We start from the raw sequence: 20,404 nt of genomic DNA on the forward strand, positions 1-20,404 counted from the left end.
TTTTTTTTTTTTTACGGAGCGGACGGAGCAATGACTTATATTTGGGACGGAGTTTGTTCAGCAAACGCGCTGCGGGTGATGTCACCGTTTCCGCGACAACGTTAGTGACGCATAAATTGCGCGACACATATCGATAATGAATTTTGTTGCCAACGCTTTTAATTATCGAATTTTATCGATTTTTATCGATTTTATCGATTCGTTGTTGCAGCCCTAATTGGCTATAACTCAGTTTTGCAGATATTGAGTTAAAATTTGGTGTGGTAGTAGCTGAGAATAAACTTCAATATATTCAGTATCACATAAAATTGTAAATGACATCACACACTAAGTCTGACGAAAACAGCTGTAACTCCATCCCTTCTTATCATAAGAGGATTTTAGTTTAAAATAAAAGATGACAGGTGATGTGCTTCCTTCCAGGAATGTTAAGCCTTTGATAAAACTATATGTTTATGCTCTGCTGCAGGATTTACCTGTCAGCACTCTCTGACACAGACACCTGTCTGGCACAAAACATACCTGAAGAGTTTCTCCTTATCAAACACTGTGTCTGCACACATGTTCACAGGAATAAGCAGGTCAGGGTGGGAGTCCAAATGGACCAGCTGGATGTTACTGAGTGGGAGATGTCTGGATCCAATGGCTCGATAGATGTAACACACCACCTGCAAGAAAATATTGTATTACTGTTTTTTACCACTACATACAATAACAACAAAACTATCAAAACTAAAAATACATATTACTCTTAAACTAGTCAGGTAGCAGATTGGTTTACACAAAATTACGATTCACTGAGATTTCCTATTTTGCACATCAGGACATGAGACTTTATAAGAATGAAATTCAGGACAAAGTCGGACGAGAGGTGAACATTCTTCAGGAGTCAGAAGTGGACAACTCACATTTGATCAGGTCAAAAAATCTAATCCTTAATAAATCTTATTGAGTGTATGTTTGGATATGGTATCTCTACACTGTCAGTCTAAGCTACAGTCCAACCAGAGCTCTCAAGTCTCGTACACAGAGTGTTTGACACACATTTCAATGACTTTAGACAGAACACAACATTTATCACATTGAGAAATGATGAAGCTCAACACATCAAATTATTAGATTATGAGTAGACGAAAATAATTTTGATCTTTTAAGTCAATACAGCTGTCTTGAATTAAGAACCTGTCGGCCAATCATAAAATAATATTTATTGTTGGCATGTAAAGTCTGAATTTTGTGATATACATGTAGATCTATTCAGTCTATGTATTAAGCAGACCCTCCAGGATTTTGCAATGTTGCGATCGCAACTGTTAACGCAAAATCAAGCAAACCCCGCAAACTTTTTGCACCTTTGCCCAAAACACTGCAACTTTCCCGCAACTTTAACCTAATATTTTTTGTTTCTAAAGTGATTCGCCACCTTTTCTACGGTCTAGGCTCTACTTTGTGGGTTTGTTTAGTGTGGAATACAAAATAACGCCAAATAACTCACGAAGAAGACATGCAACGTCATATCCTGTTAACATCAGAATACTGGGAGAATGCAGGAGGAGCGACCGAAGCAAAAATGTGCGCTAATGCTTCACATTTGCCCACAAAGATTTCAGCAAAGGGCCGCGCAAAACAATTTCCTACCCAGCTGCACGTCCTGCAATGTAATCATCGAACATAAACGCAAGTCATCCATCTATAAACACTTTGTTTATTGTAATATATGTCATTTTTTATACATGTTTTTTTCCCACTTGCACCCCAAAAACCGCTACCTTTATCTACCTCACCACTATCTTTATCTACCTCACGCGTGCCAACAGTGACGCAATCGTGCTGTCCCCGCCCCTGCGCGAAGGTCCCGCATGGTGTCACGTTGCATGGCCATGCACCTCCTAGTTTGTGTAACTTGGCGCTGTGCGCATCGTGCTACATTCAAAGTGGATGATTTCGGTACTCTAACAGAAAGACAAGGTTGTTGCAAACACAACAAGTGTACAGGGTGGGCCATTTATATGGATACACCTTAATAAAATGGGAATGGTTGGTGATACTAACTTCCTGTTTGGGGCACATTAGTATATGGGAGGGGAAAAACTTTTCAAGATGGGTGGTGACCATGGCGGCCGTTTTGAAGTCTGCCATTTTGGATCCAACTTTTGTTTTTTCGATGGGAAGAGGGTCATGTGACACATCAAACTTATTGGGAATTTCACAAGAAAAACAATGGTGTGCTTGGTTTTAACGTAACTCTATTCTTTCATGAGTTATTTACAAGTTTCTCACAACTTATAAAACATGTTAAAAGTGCTGCCCATTGTGTTAGATTGTCAATGCAACCCTCTTCTCCCACTCTTCACACACTGATAGCAACACCGCAGAAGAAATGCCAGCATAGGCTTCCAGTATCCGTAGTTTCAGGTGCTGCACATCTCGTATCTTCACAGCATAGACAATTGCTTTCAGGTGACCCCAAAGATAAGTCTAAGGGGGTCAGATCGGGAGACCTTGGGGGCCATTCAACTGGCCCACGACGACCAATCCACATTCCAGGAAACTGTTCATCTAGGAATGCTCGGACCTGACACCCATAATGTGGTGGTGCACCATCTTGCTGGAAAAACTCAGGGAACGTGCCAGCTTCAGTGCATAAAGAAGGAAACACATCATTATGAAGCAATTTCGCATATTCAGTGTCCTTGAGGTTTCCATTGATGAAGAATGTGTTGCTATCAGCGTGAAATAACATTTCACGCCTGTAATGGGAAAAAATACTGTTTAAGTGATTCTTGCTGCATGTGACCACCATGATTTAGTTTAGTTAGGAATGCCTTTATTCTTATCCCTATAGGGTGCCAGGATGTACACTCCTGATCAAAATCTTAAGACATGGAACATGAAAAACTAAAAAGGATGGTTTTCTCCAAAATATATTACTCATTATATAAGTCTGGTCATAGGCAGGGTGTAGCCACTTTGATATCGCAGGGAGTTCCATTTGAACTTATTTCTGAAACCAATGACAAAGAAGGGAAGATATTCGTTGATAACAGGTAGAGTAGACAAAGTCAATGTAACATTATTTAATGTATACGCTCCACCAGGCAGTGACTTTTCATTTTATAAAAAACTATTTGATTAATGGGACAATCAACTGGTATACTTACCTGTGGTGGGGAATGGAGCATAACACTTAATTCATTGCTTGACTCTTCTAAACAAATTCCCCAAACGTCTTTACAAAAGAAAATTAAAGTTCTAATGATAGGATATGGTATTATAGATATCTGGAGGAGTTTATATCCAACAAGCCACGATTATACTCATTTCTCTCGTGCACATATGGTAAACTCCAGAATAAATTATTTTTTCACTTTTAAAAAAAAGAGTTTCATAAGGTTTGTAACTGTGAGATAGGCAACACTGACCTCTGATCACACACTCCCATTTATGAGGACTCCAGAGAAACACAGTGGAGATTAAATACGAGCATATTGAATGACTTGCAATTTACAAAACTAATCAAATCTGACAAGTATATTTCTAAAAGAAAACCTTAACAGAGAGGTCAGTCCAGAAATAGTATGGGACAGACTAAAAGCTGTTATGAGGGGTAAAATTATATCTTATTGTGTTCCAAAAAAAAAGCAAACCAATTAAAACTATCAGAATTGAACAATGAAATAAAAGAGGTTGAGACAAAACCTAAGTAAGAATTAAAACCAGAAGATCGTGTAAAGCTCAAAATATTAAGAAATAAACTTAATGCAATATATTTACAAGAAATACAAAAAAAGATGATTTATACTATGAACCGGGGACCAAGTTTGCCAAACTATCAGGGAGAAAATTACAAAAGTAACAAGCAGACAACACAATATATAAAATAAGGGACCCACATTCTAAGAGGTGTGTGTATAAACAAAGTGAAATCAAACAAGCTTTCCTAAGTTATTAGAAACAATTATACACACAGCCAAACTTAAAAGATGTGCAAAAAATTAAGCAATTCCTTGAACAACTTAACCTACCTGTTTTGTCACATGATCAAAATCAAAGATTAGTACAGAACAGGAGCTCTCATACACCATCTCAAAGCTTAAAACAAAAAAATCTCCAGGACCTGACGGCTTTCCATCTGAATGGTATAAGCGATTTAAGGTGGAGCTAAGCACCCAGGTTAGTGTTGCTTCCTTCGCCCATTTCTACTTCCTGGGTTACGTGTGGATCATTGAACTCTCCTCTCTTTCCCCAGAGCTGCTGCCAGAGATCCAGTTGCTGTGTGTAATGTTCTCCAAGTCATTTAATAAAGCCATGTTAACTTCTCACTCCTGTGTCGAGGCTGAATTACCGGGTCTACTAACTGTATCTTGTCATATCAACTATAAGCTCTTCACATGAATTCTCTCGAAGAGAATACAGGAGATACTTCCAGATCTTATTCACACCGATCAAGCTGGTTTTATCCCACAGAGACAAACTCATGATAATATATGTCACACGTTGCATATATTGAACCACATCCAAAAATATCAAATACCAGCTACAGTGATTAGCCCAAACGCTGAAAAAGCTTTTGATACTGTAATGTAAGCTGGGACTTTCTATATAATAGTACTTGAGAGGTTTGGTTTTCATTCCGATTTTATTGAAATAATCAAGACCAAATGAACGGATAAACATTATTGGATATTTATCAAATACTTTTGAATTGGAGCTTGGAACGAGACAGGGATGTGGACTCTCTCCCTTACTTTTTGCCCTTTATATAGAACCGCTAGCCCAACTAATAAGGCAAACTGAAGGTATCAAAAGTATAAGTACCTCAGGTGATGTACACAAGGTGGTGCTATATGCAGATGATGTGTTGGTGTACGTAAGTGAACCAAACACATCACTGCCTACACCATTTCAGAACCTGAGTAGCTTTGGTGAGTTTGCAGGATATAAATTGAATGTGAATAAAACACAAATATTGACATTTAATCATAACCCCTCCAAAATCTTTTAGTGCTAAAACTTAAATGGGACCAGACTGTACTGAAATAACTCGGTGTTCTACTCCCCAAAGAAATAACCACTATAGCTAATTGCAATTATGAGAATCTCCTAACTAAAATTAGGTTGGATATACAACAACTGACTGTAACCACCTTCATAAGCCTAACTCAAAGAATTAAATCTGGTAAAATGAATCTATTACCAAAGATTTATTTTCCTGTCCAAGCTCTACCAGTAGAAATTACAAAAAAGCAACTTTTAGAGTGAGATGCTATGCTTTCCAGATAAATTTGGCTGGGGAAAAAAGCTGAGAATTAGATTTAAAACACTACAACTCTCAAAAGAAATAGGGGGGCATGAATGTACCATATTTAAAGAACTACTTCTACTCAGCATAAATGAAAGCCCTGATAAACCTACGTAATAAAAACTATAATGCTCGATGGAAGGACATTGATTTAGCTCTTACACCGGATCCCCCTCTGCAGACAATCTTGGGTGATAAAGATTTAGAACAGATTCAATTTAAAATTTAATTTAAAAAAATCTTTGGATAAAATCCCAATTAAAAATCTGCTCTGATGTTAAACAGGAATACAAACTACATGATACTCTGAGAATTATAAGATGGTGCGCCTATGACTCTGATTTTAAACCACAACAAACGGATGCTGGATTCTGTAATTGACCGTCTAAAGGTATAACAACATATTTCTCAATGTTAGATAAAGGCCAAACAAAAGATTTTCAAACACTTAAAATAAGTCATAACTTGGAGAAACAAGATTTATACAGATATCTACAGATACGCCACTATCTTAGTCGGGAAATTATTAGATAACTGGATGAGCAGGAACTAGTACTTAATGAAATATTAATAGCATATCTTGAGAAATCCAAAAAGGGCATTATACCACGGATATATAAGAGATTTATGAATTAAAAAAAACACACTCAACATCATATGTGAAATCAAAATGGGAAAGGGAAAGTAAAATGAAAATCACAGAAGAGTGGTCCATTTATTGCATGACAGCATGGAAATGTACAAACTCACACTCCTGGAGAGAATTTAATTGAAAATGCTTGCTTAGATTTTTTATAGCGCTAAAACATAAAATTTCATCGGGGGGAAGCTAAGTGTTGGAGGCAATGTGGAAATACAGAACTCAATCATTGGCACATATTTTGGGACTGTACAGTAATAAGACAATACTGGACATAAATACACAAAAATATTGAAAGTATTTTTAATATAAGAATACCTTTTACATTCACCACCTTTATTTTGGGTAACACAGAATCTCTACCTGACAATGCAAAATATTTGTATCAAATATTAATAACAGCCTGTAAAAAAACTGTCACCAGACGCTGGCTCATCCCTGAACGCCCCACTGTAGAAGAGTGGACAGAGTGTAATAATGAAATCTATCACATGGAAAGATTAACATTTTCAGTCCATGTACAACTAAACAAGTTCACGGTCCTCTGGTCAAAATGGGTGTCCTATGCAGGGTTTTCCCCAGTGTATTATAAGCCTAGAGGGCCGCCAGGCTTTACTGCCCCTGCCGCCAGGCTAAGCTCCGCTTGTTTATTTTAAAATACATCATTTTTTATACACAATATTTCCACCCGCACCCCCAAAACCTCTACCTTTATCTATCTTACTGCGTGAGAGTGCACGCGGCAACAGTGACACAATCGCTGTCCCCACCCCTGCGCGAAGGCCACATGCGGTGTCATGTTGCATGGTCATGCACCTTTTGTAACTTCGCGCAGACTGCCTGCGATGCCACGCACCATTCAAAATGAGCGATTTCGGTGCTCTAGCGGACCTGGTTCGTCTGTGTCAGCATTTATATGATCCCTTTATGAGAGATCACAAAGATAATCAAACGGCTCAAAACTCATGGAAGGAGATTTAAAAAGCACTGTTTATAGACCACAGAGGGAAGAAATATTAGTCCTATAAAGGGCGAATCACAACTAAAGCAAATAAGCAAATAAATCAATGAATGTTAAACTGAATGCTTTAAGTTTAAACATCCTCTCTGTATCACAGCCAGAAACACAACAGTTCTTCATCCTGAATATGTGCAGCCATATTTTATGTGGCAACCATCTGCTCTCTATTTTTACAGTATTTTCACTGGTTACGTAGCGTACTGCCCCCTGAGTTTTCGGAGAATACTGCACTGCCGAATACGGTAAGCAAGCATGTTTTGTACTTTGTGAAAATATTAATATGACGCGTGCTATTTTATCCTTCTTTAACACTAAATTTAGCATTAGATATGCTTTGTTTTGTTGTTACATGTAGTGATCCAACAGGCAGCCTGTGCCACAAAAAGCACAGTACAGTACAGCATCTCTCTATTTTTCAGAGTTCTCTGTTGTTATTCATTGGCCTTGATGTGAGACATGTGTTGATGCTTTGTTTGCACTTTTTTTAATTTATGTTAATTTAATTTATTTGTAAATGTGACTTACATTAGGATTCAAATTAGGTGCAAACAATTTTTATTTATTTTAATTGTGTTTTTGTTTAAAAAAATATTTCAAAAGTGCCTTTTTGTAAAACTGTAGTTGTGTAAATATTTGACACACATATCTTACAATATCACATAATAAATAGTCATATTTTCAACTGTCCTCTCAACTTTAAACATTTTTTTTACTAAATTACGGTCGGCCAGCGAACCACAAGGCTTAGCCTCTTTTCTGTGGGAAAACCTGCTATGTTAACCAAATGCTATGCTATGTTAACCAAATACAACATGCTAGAATACGGAATTGGTAAAAAGAGCTGATTCATTTATTGAGAAGTATCTATTTGCTATCTAATTTCCTTACGGTTATGTACACAAAAATAATATGTTTTTAGAAGTACCCCTTGTTCTCTCTGTGTTTTCTTGTTCTGTTTTTTGTTTATTCTCATTTTGGTTTTTTTTTATGTTGTAAATGGAAATAGGAAAGAGAAGGAATGGTGTAATTGACCTTTCGCAAAACCCCGCCCCCAACCAGTCATTGTCCAATCACACGTCATTAGCATCTCCGGCTGTGTAAGCTAGGTCCGACATTCCACAAGATGGTGAAGCGATGCGCCTATGGATTGTGTAAATCAGACACTAGGTATCCCAAAAGTTTGTATGGTGGAGTCTTGTTTTTCCCTTCCCAAAGCCAAAAACAACTGGAGAGGTGTCTACAATGGATAAAACGGTGTGGAAGGCCTCACTCTCAGCTGAATGTCTCGAAGATAAACAAGCATTCCTACGTATGCTCAAAGGTAAGACAAACATTCATTGTGACTGTCCTTCTCTAGAGGTAATAATATCACCGTTATTATTAATATTCATTATTATTATGTATTATTTTGGATGGCATTGTTACACAGATTACCCTCTTATGTTTAGTAAGCTCATTAGCCTTAGCTAACTTAAGCTAATGTTTACATTAGTTCCCTGTCGGGTCTCGATGCTGTGAACCCTCTACGATACGTTTAGTCAGTTTAACTACATAAACTTAACTAGCTAGTTAACATTTTCTCTTTTAACAAGCATCTTGGATTCATTTTGTTTTTATCTTTCATTTAGCATTTTTTAAATGGAAAGCCCACCCCTGAGTATCCCAACCCAGTAGCTGCCGTCCCAGTGCTGAACCAGACCAGAGAGCAGCTCGGAGGCTGTCGAAAGCCACCCAAACATCGGTATGTCTTTATGCTCATAATATATTTAAAATGCACTAGCTACACAACTATGACTACAAACTACAAACTATAACTTTGTTGCACTTAATGCTACACCACTTTAAAGAGCAGCAGAACAATAAAAAAATACATTAGTAAATGGGAATATTGCACCTAAGTCACTGTAAATAAGAACATGTTTACCAACTTGCAGGTTAGATCAATAATAATCACGTACAAAATGTGTATACAGATGCAGTTTCATTGAGCTGAATGCTTCCAGCTCCACATCCTGTGCTGATGATGCAGAAGAGACTCAACAGCATGCTGATGACTGTGGTGAGTGATATGTATATTATTAATTAGTACTGTTTTAAAATTATTGTAAGGCTGCCCTGGATAATTAAACTATACATTGTGCTGAATGATGGAACACACAGAAGTAAATTTCTGACAGTGAATTTCTCTCATTTTATTATAACATTCACTCTGTTGAGAGGCTGAAACAAACAATCATACAACAATGTCAAATGCAATGGAACACAATCCAAAAGTACTGAAATAACTGATTTATTTTACTGGCATGCTACATAGTAGTCAAAGAAAAATGCATCAAGCTTGCTCTTCATTTCTTCCCATTTTGCAACATCAAAGTGTATTCTTTCCAGGTGGTAGTCCTCTTCACATTTAACAAAGAAATCACACCATGACATACATGTGAGCCCAAGCTGCCCCATTATTTGGTAATGGTAGGCATGACACTCTTAATTTATAGGTACCATCTGCCTGCTTGTAAAGGTAGGGACACTTCGTGAAGCTGCTCTTAGAAGGGCACTTAATTTCTAAAAGCCCATAGCTTGGGCTTTCACTCCCTCCCCTCTCTATCACCTTACGGTCAGGTGATGTAACAAGATGTGGGGCATGGGGATTCACAACAAAACCACATGGATATACTTGGTTACCTGTGAGCATGGTGTAATGTTTGGCTGCATTTGGCTCTTGTTCTACACCTCTTTTCATGGTCTTTGTTTGTACTGATGCTGCACTCTTTAAGTTTGTAGCAAGTTTTTCATGGTCGGCTCTTCTAGAGCAGATTCTTTTAAATTATGTTGATGTGATTCGGGCAGACCTTGCATTGAACCACAAATGGTTTGTGCTCTGTGCTCTAGTTTCTCTTTCCAGAGTGATAGAATCAGCCAATGAAATGCTCAGTTCTGTGTAATGTTGTATGGCACTTTCATTCAGAACAGTGCAGACGCTGGTGGCTTGGTGCGGCAGAGGAAAGTTGGGAAAGTCATCTGGTTGGCTGACAGGAGCTGCTCCAGGATCAGTGTGGCCAATAAGTGGCAGCTGTAAACGGAGAGAAATTTAAATTATCATTAATATGCAACTTTTTTTTCTTTACATATAGTCCAGAGCGACCCCCACAGCAGAGGACGGAAGAGGAGCAGAGGATGGAGAAGGAAAAGAAACTAGAAGAGGAAAACAACAACATGAAATTGAAATTGACATTAAAAGAAACTGAAATAGAAAACCTGAAAGCACAAATTGACACACTTAAAAAGAAAAGTCTGACACCTGAACTCCTTGAAAGCAGTAAAATCCCCAAAATGTTTGAATACAGTACTGGCTTCACATACGAACGGTTCAACCAACTGTGCACAATATTTGGCATCCCAAATGATCCCCACACTGCTCAAGTAAATGTACCCCTAACATACAAACATAATGATTGGGACGTTAGGGAGATACCCCTTCGTAGTCAGCTGCTGTTTGTTTTAATTAAACTCCGCAACAACGAAGATCTAAAAAGCCTTGCATTTAGATTTAATATAAACATGCAAACAGCAAGTAATATTTTCAATTCATGGATCCATTATATGTTTGATGTATTGGGTGAACTACCCATTTGGCCTCACAGAGACGTCATTATGCAAAACATGCCTGAAACCTACAAAGCCGACTACCCATCCACATTTGCTATATTAGATTGCACAGAGCTAAAAATAGAAAGGCCAACATCACTGGTGTTACAAAGTCAGAGCTTTTCAAATTACAAAAACACCAACACCGTGAAATCACTCGTTACCTATGACCCCCGTGGGGCTGTCATTTTTTCATCTGTTCTCTTCACAGGATCCATGTCTGACAAAGAGATTGTCAGACAGTGTGGAATCATCCCCCTGCTAGAGACACTTATAGACAATGGCTATTTGCAAAAAGGGGATGGCATAATGGCTGATAAGGGTTTTTTGATTGAGGATGAAATTCAGGCAATCAGACTGCAGTTAAACATGCCACCATTTTCAAGGTCCAAGAGGCAAATGCCAGTCAGAGATGTTCTGGAGACAAAGCGCATTGCAAAGCACAGGGTGCACATAGAGCGGGCTATTGCTAAAATCAAAAAGTTCAAGATAGTGTCAGACAAAATTCCTAACACAAGATTAGGAATCATAAATCACATCTGGTATGTGGTAAGCATGCTTTCAAACTTCCAGCCACACATAATGAAGGGACAGTAGTAGCATCCATTAGTAAATCACATGACTTACATTTAACATGTTTTTTTATCACCACTGTTAAGCTGTCTGTTTACATGAGCTGTGAAAGATGCTAGACAAATAAACATTTCTGGATTCTATGTGGCTCAGTACTCTATGTATTTATGTCTATTATACTGTATATGTCAGCCTGATGCAAATTATTTTTCTCTTTATCACTAAAGCACCTTATTAGAATATGTAAATTGTTTTTTTATGAAACAGCAAACCTGTAGGGATTTTATAATTTTTTTTGCACAACAGCATGAAGTGCTACTTGATGTCTGGCTTTTAAATCTGTGCTTCTCACCTGGTGGCTTAGACCGCACCCCACAGCATACTTCCTGCCTCCAACTTCGACCTCTGGTGCAGAGGCATCTGTGATATAGCTTATGGGTGCATCTGACATCTCCCTCAGTAGACTATATGCTCCTGTCCCTAACTCTTTCCTATAAAAAACAATTAATTCTGAGGTGAGTATTGTCTTTGATGTCACACGGTGCACAGGAATACATTCTGAACAGTGTCACTGACAATGTTGCTGTAGTACATGTGAAGGGAAAAAAAACATACTTATTGTGGATAAAACTGGACATGATGGGTTTCCGCTTGCGATTGACTTTGGCCTTGGCTACCACCACACTGCTTACAGGTTGTCCACAAATTTTCTTCCCCCTGGCTTTGTGCCACTGCTGGGGCTGGCTTGTACAGGAGATGTCAGCATTTCTGGCACGGCACAGGTCCACGGTGTGCATAAGGCCCACAATATGTGAGCAAAAACCTGGTAACCTGTTTAAAGAAAACAGTAGCATAAGTTATTTTTAATGCTTTTGACAATAACGTAACTAGCTACAGCTGTAATCTAAATTATTAAAAACCTCAATCATTTCAATGTTTTATCAATTAATGTTTTCATCTTTTTTTTTTTTCAAACAGCACAAGAAAATGGACTAAAATCCAAGACTAAAGGTGCGGAAAGTTCATCAGCACTTAAAAAATAACCTGTTGGCAGTCATAAAAGCTAAAGGATGCACCACAAAATACTATTTTTAGGGGTTGATTAATACTGCACACTCACGTCTTAAAATACTTCCATATTTTTATTTAAACTTCAAAGTTAGGCCAACTTTTGTTGGCACAATGACTCAAATATGTATCAGTAAAAAGCTAGTTCAATGTGGTGTTTTTTTTTTTGTTTAATCTCATCCACACTACTAAAATATCTGTTCAGAATGTGGGGTTTGAACATGTTTGATTTCAACTACTTACAGTAACTGTATGAGTGCTTTAATATATAACATTAGGTAGCTCTATGAACAGAGTAACAAGCTAGCCTCTGCTCTGATGACAGTTACTAGCTTAACTTACCTAGCTAACTTACCAGTATTACATAATAATTTGACTATTACAGTACATAACTAACAAAATATAGAACTTAAAAGAGAGAGAGAGAACTTACCCTGCAGTGCAGGAACAAGACTGGTCTACAAGGGTGTGCTGGTTGCATTTGAGGTAGAGGTCATGAGGTTTCTCCGATTTAGCTTGAGACCGGTGTGCTCTAGCCTCGAGGATCGTTGTGTCTCCTTCGTAGCGCACTGTAATATTCTGAATATATCCCTCCACTGCATATTGTAACCCCTTTTGCCTTGATCTGGATGATATCGCGCTGGTATTGCTCCAAAACGAGTCACTAACACGCACTGGTATACGACCTATCCCCGTCATGACATGCGCTAACGCTCATCTGCTACAGAAAGCTTGACGGGCGTAGCAACAGTAACTAAGGGGGCGGGGCTTCTGCGAAAGGTCAATTAATCACAGACTGGAATTGTAACCTTGAGATGATATCAAGCTAAACAGATACCTTTTTTGACTTCATAGGTCAAAGAAGATATCAATTGATTTCAAGGTCTCAGGGTCAAAAGTCAAGGTTACCCCTTTGTTTAAACCTGGTCAATGCTAAAGCTTTACATCTGATTAACATGGAAATGTCAAACCCTTTGTTCCCTAGATTGTACCAACCGACGGGCGTATTATCAATCAATCAATCAACTTTATTTTTATAGCATGTTTTAAAAACCACAGGGGTAGCCAAAGTGCTGTATAATAAGATAAAAATAGATTAAAACAATAAGAAGAGAAACATACAAAACATACACATACCAGGTTCACAGCAGGTGTGTTTTAAGGTGCCATACAAGACAAAATCACAGTGTGTTAAAAGTCAAAAAATAAAAGTCTGTTTTTAAAAGAGATTTAAAAACAGGAAGGGAGGAGGCCTGTCTGACACTTAAGAGTAAATTGTTCCAGAGCTTGGAAGCAACAACAGCAAATGCTCTGTCACCTCTGAGCTTCAGCCCAGTTTAAGGGACTGTCAGCAGCAACCGATCAGCTGATCTTAGGGATCGGGGTGGGCAGTAAGGCTGAAGCAACTCAGGTAAATATGGTGGGGCAAGATTGTTCAAGCATTTAAAAACAAATAAAAGAAGCTTAAAATTAAGTCTGTAGTGCACAGGAAGGGACACCAAGATTGGAGGTATGTGCTCACGCCTACGGCCCCGAGTTAACAGGCGAGCAGCAGAGTTCTGCACAAGCTGCAGATGGACAAGAGACGTCTGGCTAATGCCTACATACAGTGCATTACAGTAGTCGAGACGAGCTGTGATAAATTAGATTAATTTCTCCAAGTCAGATTTTGAGAGATTGGTTTCACCTTTGATATTTGCCAAAGTTGATAAAAACTTTTCTGAACAACACTGCTGATCTGTTTTTCACATTTAAAATCAGAGTCAAACTTCACCCCCAGGTTGGTGACACAGTCCCTGAGATAAAATGACAGTGAGCCAAGATCTACACTGGGAGAGGGACAGCAACTCGATCCAACCAACATACCTTCTGTCTTGTTCTCATTTAGACTAAGGAAGTTAAGAGAAAACCATGCTTTAATATCATTACAGTGTGCAAGTTGCTGGACTGTGTCGGTTTGTGACAAGGGAAAATGGATCTGGCAATCATCAGCATAGCAGTGAAATGAAATGCCATATTTCCTAAAAACAGAGCCAAGGAGGAGAAGGTAAAGAGCAATAAAAGAGGGCCAAGGATTGATCCCTGGGGGACCCCATATGGAAGAGGACCTGTGGAAGACATAAAATTGTCCATTTTTACACAGAAACTTCTATTAGTTAGGTAGGACCAAAACCAATTAAGGACGACACCCCTAATGTCCACATAGTGCTCAAGACGAGAGATTAAGATGTTGTGATAAACAGTGTCAAATGCAGCAGACAAATCTAATAGCACTAAAACAACAAACTTTCCAGAGTCTGTGTACAAGAATATATCATTTGAAACACTCAAAAGTGCACTCTCTATACTGTGAAGGGCTTTGAACCCAAAAATGGGAAAATAGAGCAGCAACTTGTGGAACACAAGATGCAGGTACACATTTTTGGTACAACAGCTTCTCAGATTGTTGCAACCTTTGCACTTCATAAATGTGCAACAGATTTTGAAGCTGACTTTGGTCCAGAAGTTGCCAAAACAGCAAAGAAAAACATTTATATTGATGATTGTCTAAAATCAATGACGGATGAAGACACAATCACTCTTTGTGCTGACTTAAAGAGTATGTTGGCAAAGGGTGGATTTCGACTAAGTGGTCCAGCAACAGCAGGAAGTTGTTCAGCTCAATTCCTGAAGAGTAAAGAGCACAAAGTTTTCAACATCTGGATTTGGATGCAGACAACTTCCCATTGGATAGGGCTTTGGTAATTCAGTGGTGTGCTAAATCAGATCAGTTCAAGCTCAAGATTAATGTCAAGGAGAGGTCACTCGCTACAGTAGGTTTGCTGTCACTCATCAGTTCCATTTTTGACCTGTTGGGTTTTCTGACTCCTGTAATACTGCTAAAAAAAATCCTGCAGGATCTTAAAGGTATAAAGATCTGCCAGAAAACATTGTTAAGAGTTGTCAGAAGTGGATGTCAAAATTGCAACAACTTGAAAAGTTTGGAGTTGACAGATGTGTCAAAGTTAAGCAGTCTGGTGTCCCGGTTTTCACACAACTCCATAATTTTTCTGATGTAAGTGAAGATGCTTAGGGAACAACAAGCTACTTACTGCTTTGCTTAAATACTTGAACAGCAGTGCTTAAATACTTGAACAGCGAAAACGCAAGATTCAAGACTTTTGTTGCTAAGAGTGTCTCAGCAATTTTGGAGAACTCTCAAACATCACACTGGATATACATCAGTACCACTATGAACCTTGCTGACTGTTTCTAGAGGACAGACTGTTGAAGCATTCTTGAAGAATGAAACACGGCTTTCAGGACCAAGTTTCTTGCTCAATACACAAGATCAGTGGCCCAAGTATCCAGATCCTTGAATGTTGGATATCAATGACCTAGAAGTCAGAGGAGTTGTTGAAGCTCATGTCATTGAGGCACAAGAGCCCAAAGATCCAATGCACCAGTTGCACTATTGCTTGGTTTCTAAACTGAAAAGGTTGCTCAAGGCACTAAAATCAAAAGTAAAGGAAACAAGCAGAGAAGGCAAAGTGAGTCAGCTTGAGAAGGCCTTCAAAGAAGCAAATTTAATGTGCAAAGACTTAAGTGATGCAGAAATACAGATTTAGAAGTACTGTCAGACAACACTTCAGTGAAGCGATGCTAAATACACAGACGAGTGAAAAGGAGTCGCTCATTGCTGTGGTTGAATCCAGTTTTTCAAGATGGAGTCTTGAAAGTTACAGGAAGGTTAACTCGAACAGTGATGTCGAATGGCTTCAATCAACCAGCCTTCTTAGCAAAAGGCTCAACCACTATAAAGCTAATGCTGAGACATGTCCATGAAGTTACAGCTCATGAGTGACGGAATCACATTCTGGATTCCTGAAGCTAATGGAACTATCAGGAGAATGTTGTTTAAGTGTGTGACTTGCAAGAAATTTCACGGAATGAAAGTTAAGGGTTTTGTCTGAGGATCCCCTTTCCAATAAAGACAGAGTTGGTTATTTTGGCCTGTTCTTGGTGAAAAGAGGAAGAGGACATAAAAAGATATGGTGTCATATTCAAGTGTCTTACCGTAAGAGCTGTGTATTTGGAAATTGCTTCTTCACTTGACACTGATGTCTTCAGATGATTCCTCGCTAGAGAGGACAAGTCAAAGAGATGTACTCTGATAACAAAACCAACCTTTGGTCTGCTGACAGTGAGTTGAGGAACTCTATACCAAAATGGAACACCTCTAAGATCACTAAGAATCTGCAACAGGTGTTTACAGTGGCATTTCAATTCTCCCACTGGATCTCACCACAAAGGCAGTTAGGAGCGACTAATCTGTTTGGTGAGAAAAATTAGCAACATCACTGTGTGTTATGTGCTTTGGGCACATCTTAAATATTGTTTTTGCTGTTTTTATAATTTGGGGGGTTTATTAATCTTTTGTAATTAAGATTTGATTATTTTAACCTGTGGGCTGTTTTTTTTCACCCGCCTACAAATAGGCTGGTCTTCAGAAGCAAGAGGAGCTTGTCAGGGGTTGGAGTTTGTGGGCTTCCTTCCCTCTTTCCAGCCTGCTCGCTTGCTCGCTCGCGCTACCACCTCCAGGATGCGTCGCTCAGGGACACGGGGACTGTGAGGGTTTCTGTTTTTTTCACAGACATGGCTGCTGAGGAATCAAACTCTTTAAGAAATAGCCTTTAAAAATAAAATGTAATGTAAAATGTTTGAACCCTCTCTTTTGACTCTGTGTCCTCAAATATGTTGAGCCCTTTTTTGGAAGTAACACTGTGAAAGAACAAATGTTAGATGAAGAAGGTCTTCATACCTTTCTATGTGAAGCTGAGGCTATCATAAACAACAGACCCAATCACCAACGTGTCTTCAGACCTCAACGACTTAGAAGCTCTGACTCCTAATAATAAGTTACTTAAGGTCGAGCCTGAGTTACCACATGGAGGTTTTAATAATGATGAGCAGAAAATTAACCACAGATGGCAACAAGTTTTAAAGACAGATCTTGCCTCATTGGTTAACACTTAGCACAACATTTCTCCTAGCATTACCCCTCACCCCCACCACCAACAGCATCACTTATCCCCTCATGAAGGTCACAGCATATACTAAATTAAATTAAATATCTGTATGGTCTGTATGTGTTCGCTTGTTACCAATTCACTGTGGCCTGGGGAGATGCTAAAGTAGATAGATCATCACCCTTCCTCCCACCGGACCACTTCTCCAACCTCCCCGGAACATTTGTATCTAAAATTTAATGTTGTATTAATTGTGTATCAAAAAACTGATGCATACATTCTGTGATGCCAGGAGTCAGCAGGAGACACATGACTTTTTCATGCAACTTTGATGCGTTCTGGACATGTTTCTGCATGAACAACATGTTTGTGCGTTGTCATTGCATTAAATTTTCACATTTAGTTAACATACAAATAATATTTAAACAACATGTATGCTACAAATAAATAACTTGTTCATTACATGTTGTTTGAAATGCAAATTTCATGTGTTTAATGCCCTTTTTGGTTAACTGCACTTTCTTGCAGTTTGATGTTTCATGTTTCTTCTCATTAGCTGTTCAGAGCCAGAGCTAAACCACTTTAGCGAAAAGAGGAGGGGCCTCTGTTTCTCCGCTTCAATAATTTATATTTTAATACAGTAAATATTCGTAGACTTTGTGTCTTCTCATGGAGTATGCTGGAGCCTTTACAGTGCCTACTCTTGTATTCGGTAATGTTGTTTTACTCTCAGTCATCCAGGATATGGTAAATCCAAATCAGGTTAAAAAAGAAAAACGACTGAACTTCTATTCTGTAGCTGTCTTTTTAAATTTTATTTATTTATTTATTGTATACAGAACTTTGGCCAACAACAGTTGTTTTTAAATGCGCTTAACACATAATTTTGATTTGATTTGATTTGAATGGGTTTTTGTGCAGTGCGTAAAAACAAATCTGACATTCTGAGCAGCGAGAACACCAAGATGTAGTAAAAACATTTGTCTGTGTGCTGGTTTACCGTCACCTTCATCAATTATGAAAATCAAAGTCTACACTGTAGATGCTACAGTCTTCAATGACCAGCAGTGAAGTGAAGGAAAGTTAGAGTTAACCTGTAAACCTGGGGACGTTTTGTCCACTCAAAGAAACAAAAGCAAGCCTTCATCTATTTCACAGCTGTTCAAGTATTTTAAGTAAGACAGTCTTTCATTTTACTAGTTGTGTTTAACATTTATTTAAACAATCAACTTGGTGCATTTTTGTCTGAGTAAAATAAACCGAGTTACGTAACAACTGTCATATCTAAATTAAAGTTGTTCAAATTGTGTATACCGAAACAAGACCATGGAGCCAACTGTTTTCACAATCAAACACCAGCTTTACGACACGGATTAGATCCTGGGCTGCAAAACGATGTTCCTGCCAGCCCAGAACACATAGACAAATCGAGCCTTACTTCATGGTGATCCTCCACGATCCAAACTGGCAGCTTTTGGTAGAACCTTTTCCGCAGAGTAGAGCTCATGGTGACAAATGGTTTCGTCCAGTTACAGAAAGTAAGACTGACCTACTGTCGGAACCTTCCCCCGACTGGAAAACTTCAGTTAAAAAATGCCTTAGCGGAAACAATCCAGCACTTTTTTAGCTCCGGGTAGAAACAAGATGGACGATAAAAAAAGATTCCTGGTGCTGCGCTTTATAATAATAATAATAATAATAATAATAATAATAATAATAATAATAATAATAATAATAATAATAATAATAAGAAGAAGAAGAAGAAGAAGAAGAAGAAGAAGAAGAAGAAGAAGATTTTTTGATTTTTAACAAAACATTTATTTACATTTGTCAATAAACTTTGTTAGAGTACATGAACTAATAAAACAATAAATATTTACATTAATAACTTATTATAAATTAGTTCATTTTCATATGAAATGGTGCACAGTACATTCTTAAAACTCCACAATTTTAAAAAACTATTTAAATTCCCGGTGGCTCTGTGGAAACAAAACTCTAACCTCAACCTCGCCTTAACATTACACTTCCACAGAGCCACGACATTAAGTTGAGGTCCAGCCTGCAATTTGTCTCTTCGTGTTATATAAATAGACATTTTTGCTTCTGCAATTAAATAATTTAAAATCCGGGATTTAAAACTAGTGTTTTTACTGTAATGCACACCGTTGATAAAAACAGAATGGGTAAAAACTACGCCAAAAAGGCTAAAAATCCTCATTAAAAAAATTAAAAAACCATTCAGATGTGCACAATCCATAAAACCACTCTCAAACAAATTACAAAAAGGACACTCATTTAAAACCCCAGGACTGATGACCGATAAAAACGAGTTTGTGGCAATGGCTCCGTGTAATATCCGCCATTGCAGGTCACCAGTCCGTTTCTTTATGGGCGGTTTATAAAAGGTCCTCCATTGCGGGACTTGCCCCTTGAATTTGTCGCGCCACACGCTTACGGCCCTTTCTTTCAGTGTTCTTCTGTTAATGGTCTTCACACACTGTCTGTATAATGCTTTCGGTGCAGCATTGTTGAGCTCCATTCCTGGAGCCACCGATCGCAAGAGGGGACCACCATCCTCTTTAAAATCTGGCTCCACAAACACTCCTGGATACGGGTCCCTCGGGTCAGGAGAGCACTCTCCGTTTGCGTATTGCTGCAGGAGTATCCTCTCTGCAGCACTCAGTATCTCCTTCACCCGCTCCAGATATCGGCGAACCAGTCTGGCGGACCGGACCCTGAACACCTCGCCGACCTTCTGGACGTCAGAGAGGTCCGTCCCGGCCACTCGCACCAGCTGCCGCATGGTCACCGTCCCAGATCTGGTCATGGCTTAGCCAATTCCGGGGACGCCGCTATCCTCGACGGCCAGTCTTGCCCCGCACACCATCGGCTCTTCTAAAAGCCAATGCAGAGAGTGAAACGTTTCCGCTCTTTTCAATTTAAAAAAAGCACAGGATTTAAAAACACTCTGATAAAACTGGGGCAACCCTTTAGTCTTTAAAACACTAAGATCGGTTAAAAACAGAGTAGCATCCAGCCCCAGAGAATTTACACGTCTTAAAATGCAGCTGGCCACGTCTCTCCATACAGGAGATCCTGTCAGGTATTTTTGGATAAACTGCATCCTAACAGTAGCTGTTCTA

The 20,404-nt window shown here is 38.7% G+C and overlaps 1 protein-coding gene across 3 annotated transcripts in view; it reads right to left on the reverse strand.

Moving 5' to 3' along the window:
* Positions 1-18,875, reverse strand: part of lg20h5orf22 (linkage group 20 C5orf22 homolog) — a 72,806-nt gene extending 53,931 nt beyond the window's left edge. The window contains exons 1-2 of one of the 3 annotated variants that reach the window (XM_017440278.3): positions 18,697-18,875; positions 523-668 (exon numbers count right to left, since the gene is read on the reverse strand). In XM_017440278.3, coding sequence (XP_017295767.1) covers positions 523-668; positions 18,697-18,765 — 215 coding nt within the window. In that variant the 5' untranslated portion in view covers positions 18,766-18,875. Of the gene's footprint in view, positions 1-522; positions 669-18,696 lie in introns of those variants that run through there. The other 2 variants (XM_037981891.1, XM_017440279.3) reach the window with 2 other exon arrangements.
* Between the last annotated feature and the right edge of the window lie 1,529 nt (positions 18,876-20,404).

This window comes from Kryptolebias marmoratus, linkage group LG20, assembly GCF_001649575.2.
Source record: "Kryptolebias marmoratus isolate JLee-2015 linkage group LG20, ASM164957v2, whole genome shotgun sequence".
In the NCBI taxonomy this organism is placed as follows: domain Eukaryota; kingdom Metazoa; phylum Chordata; class Actinopteri; order Cyprinodontiformes; family Rivulidae; genus Kryptolebias; species Kryptolebias marmoratus.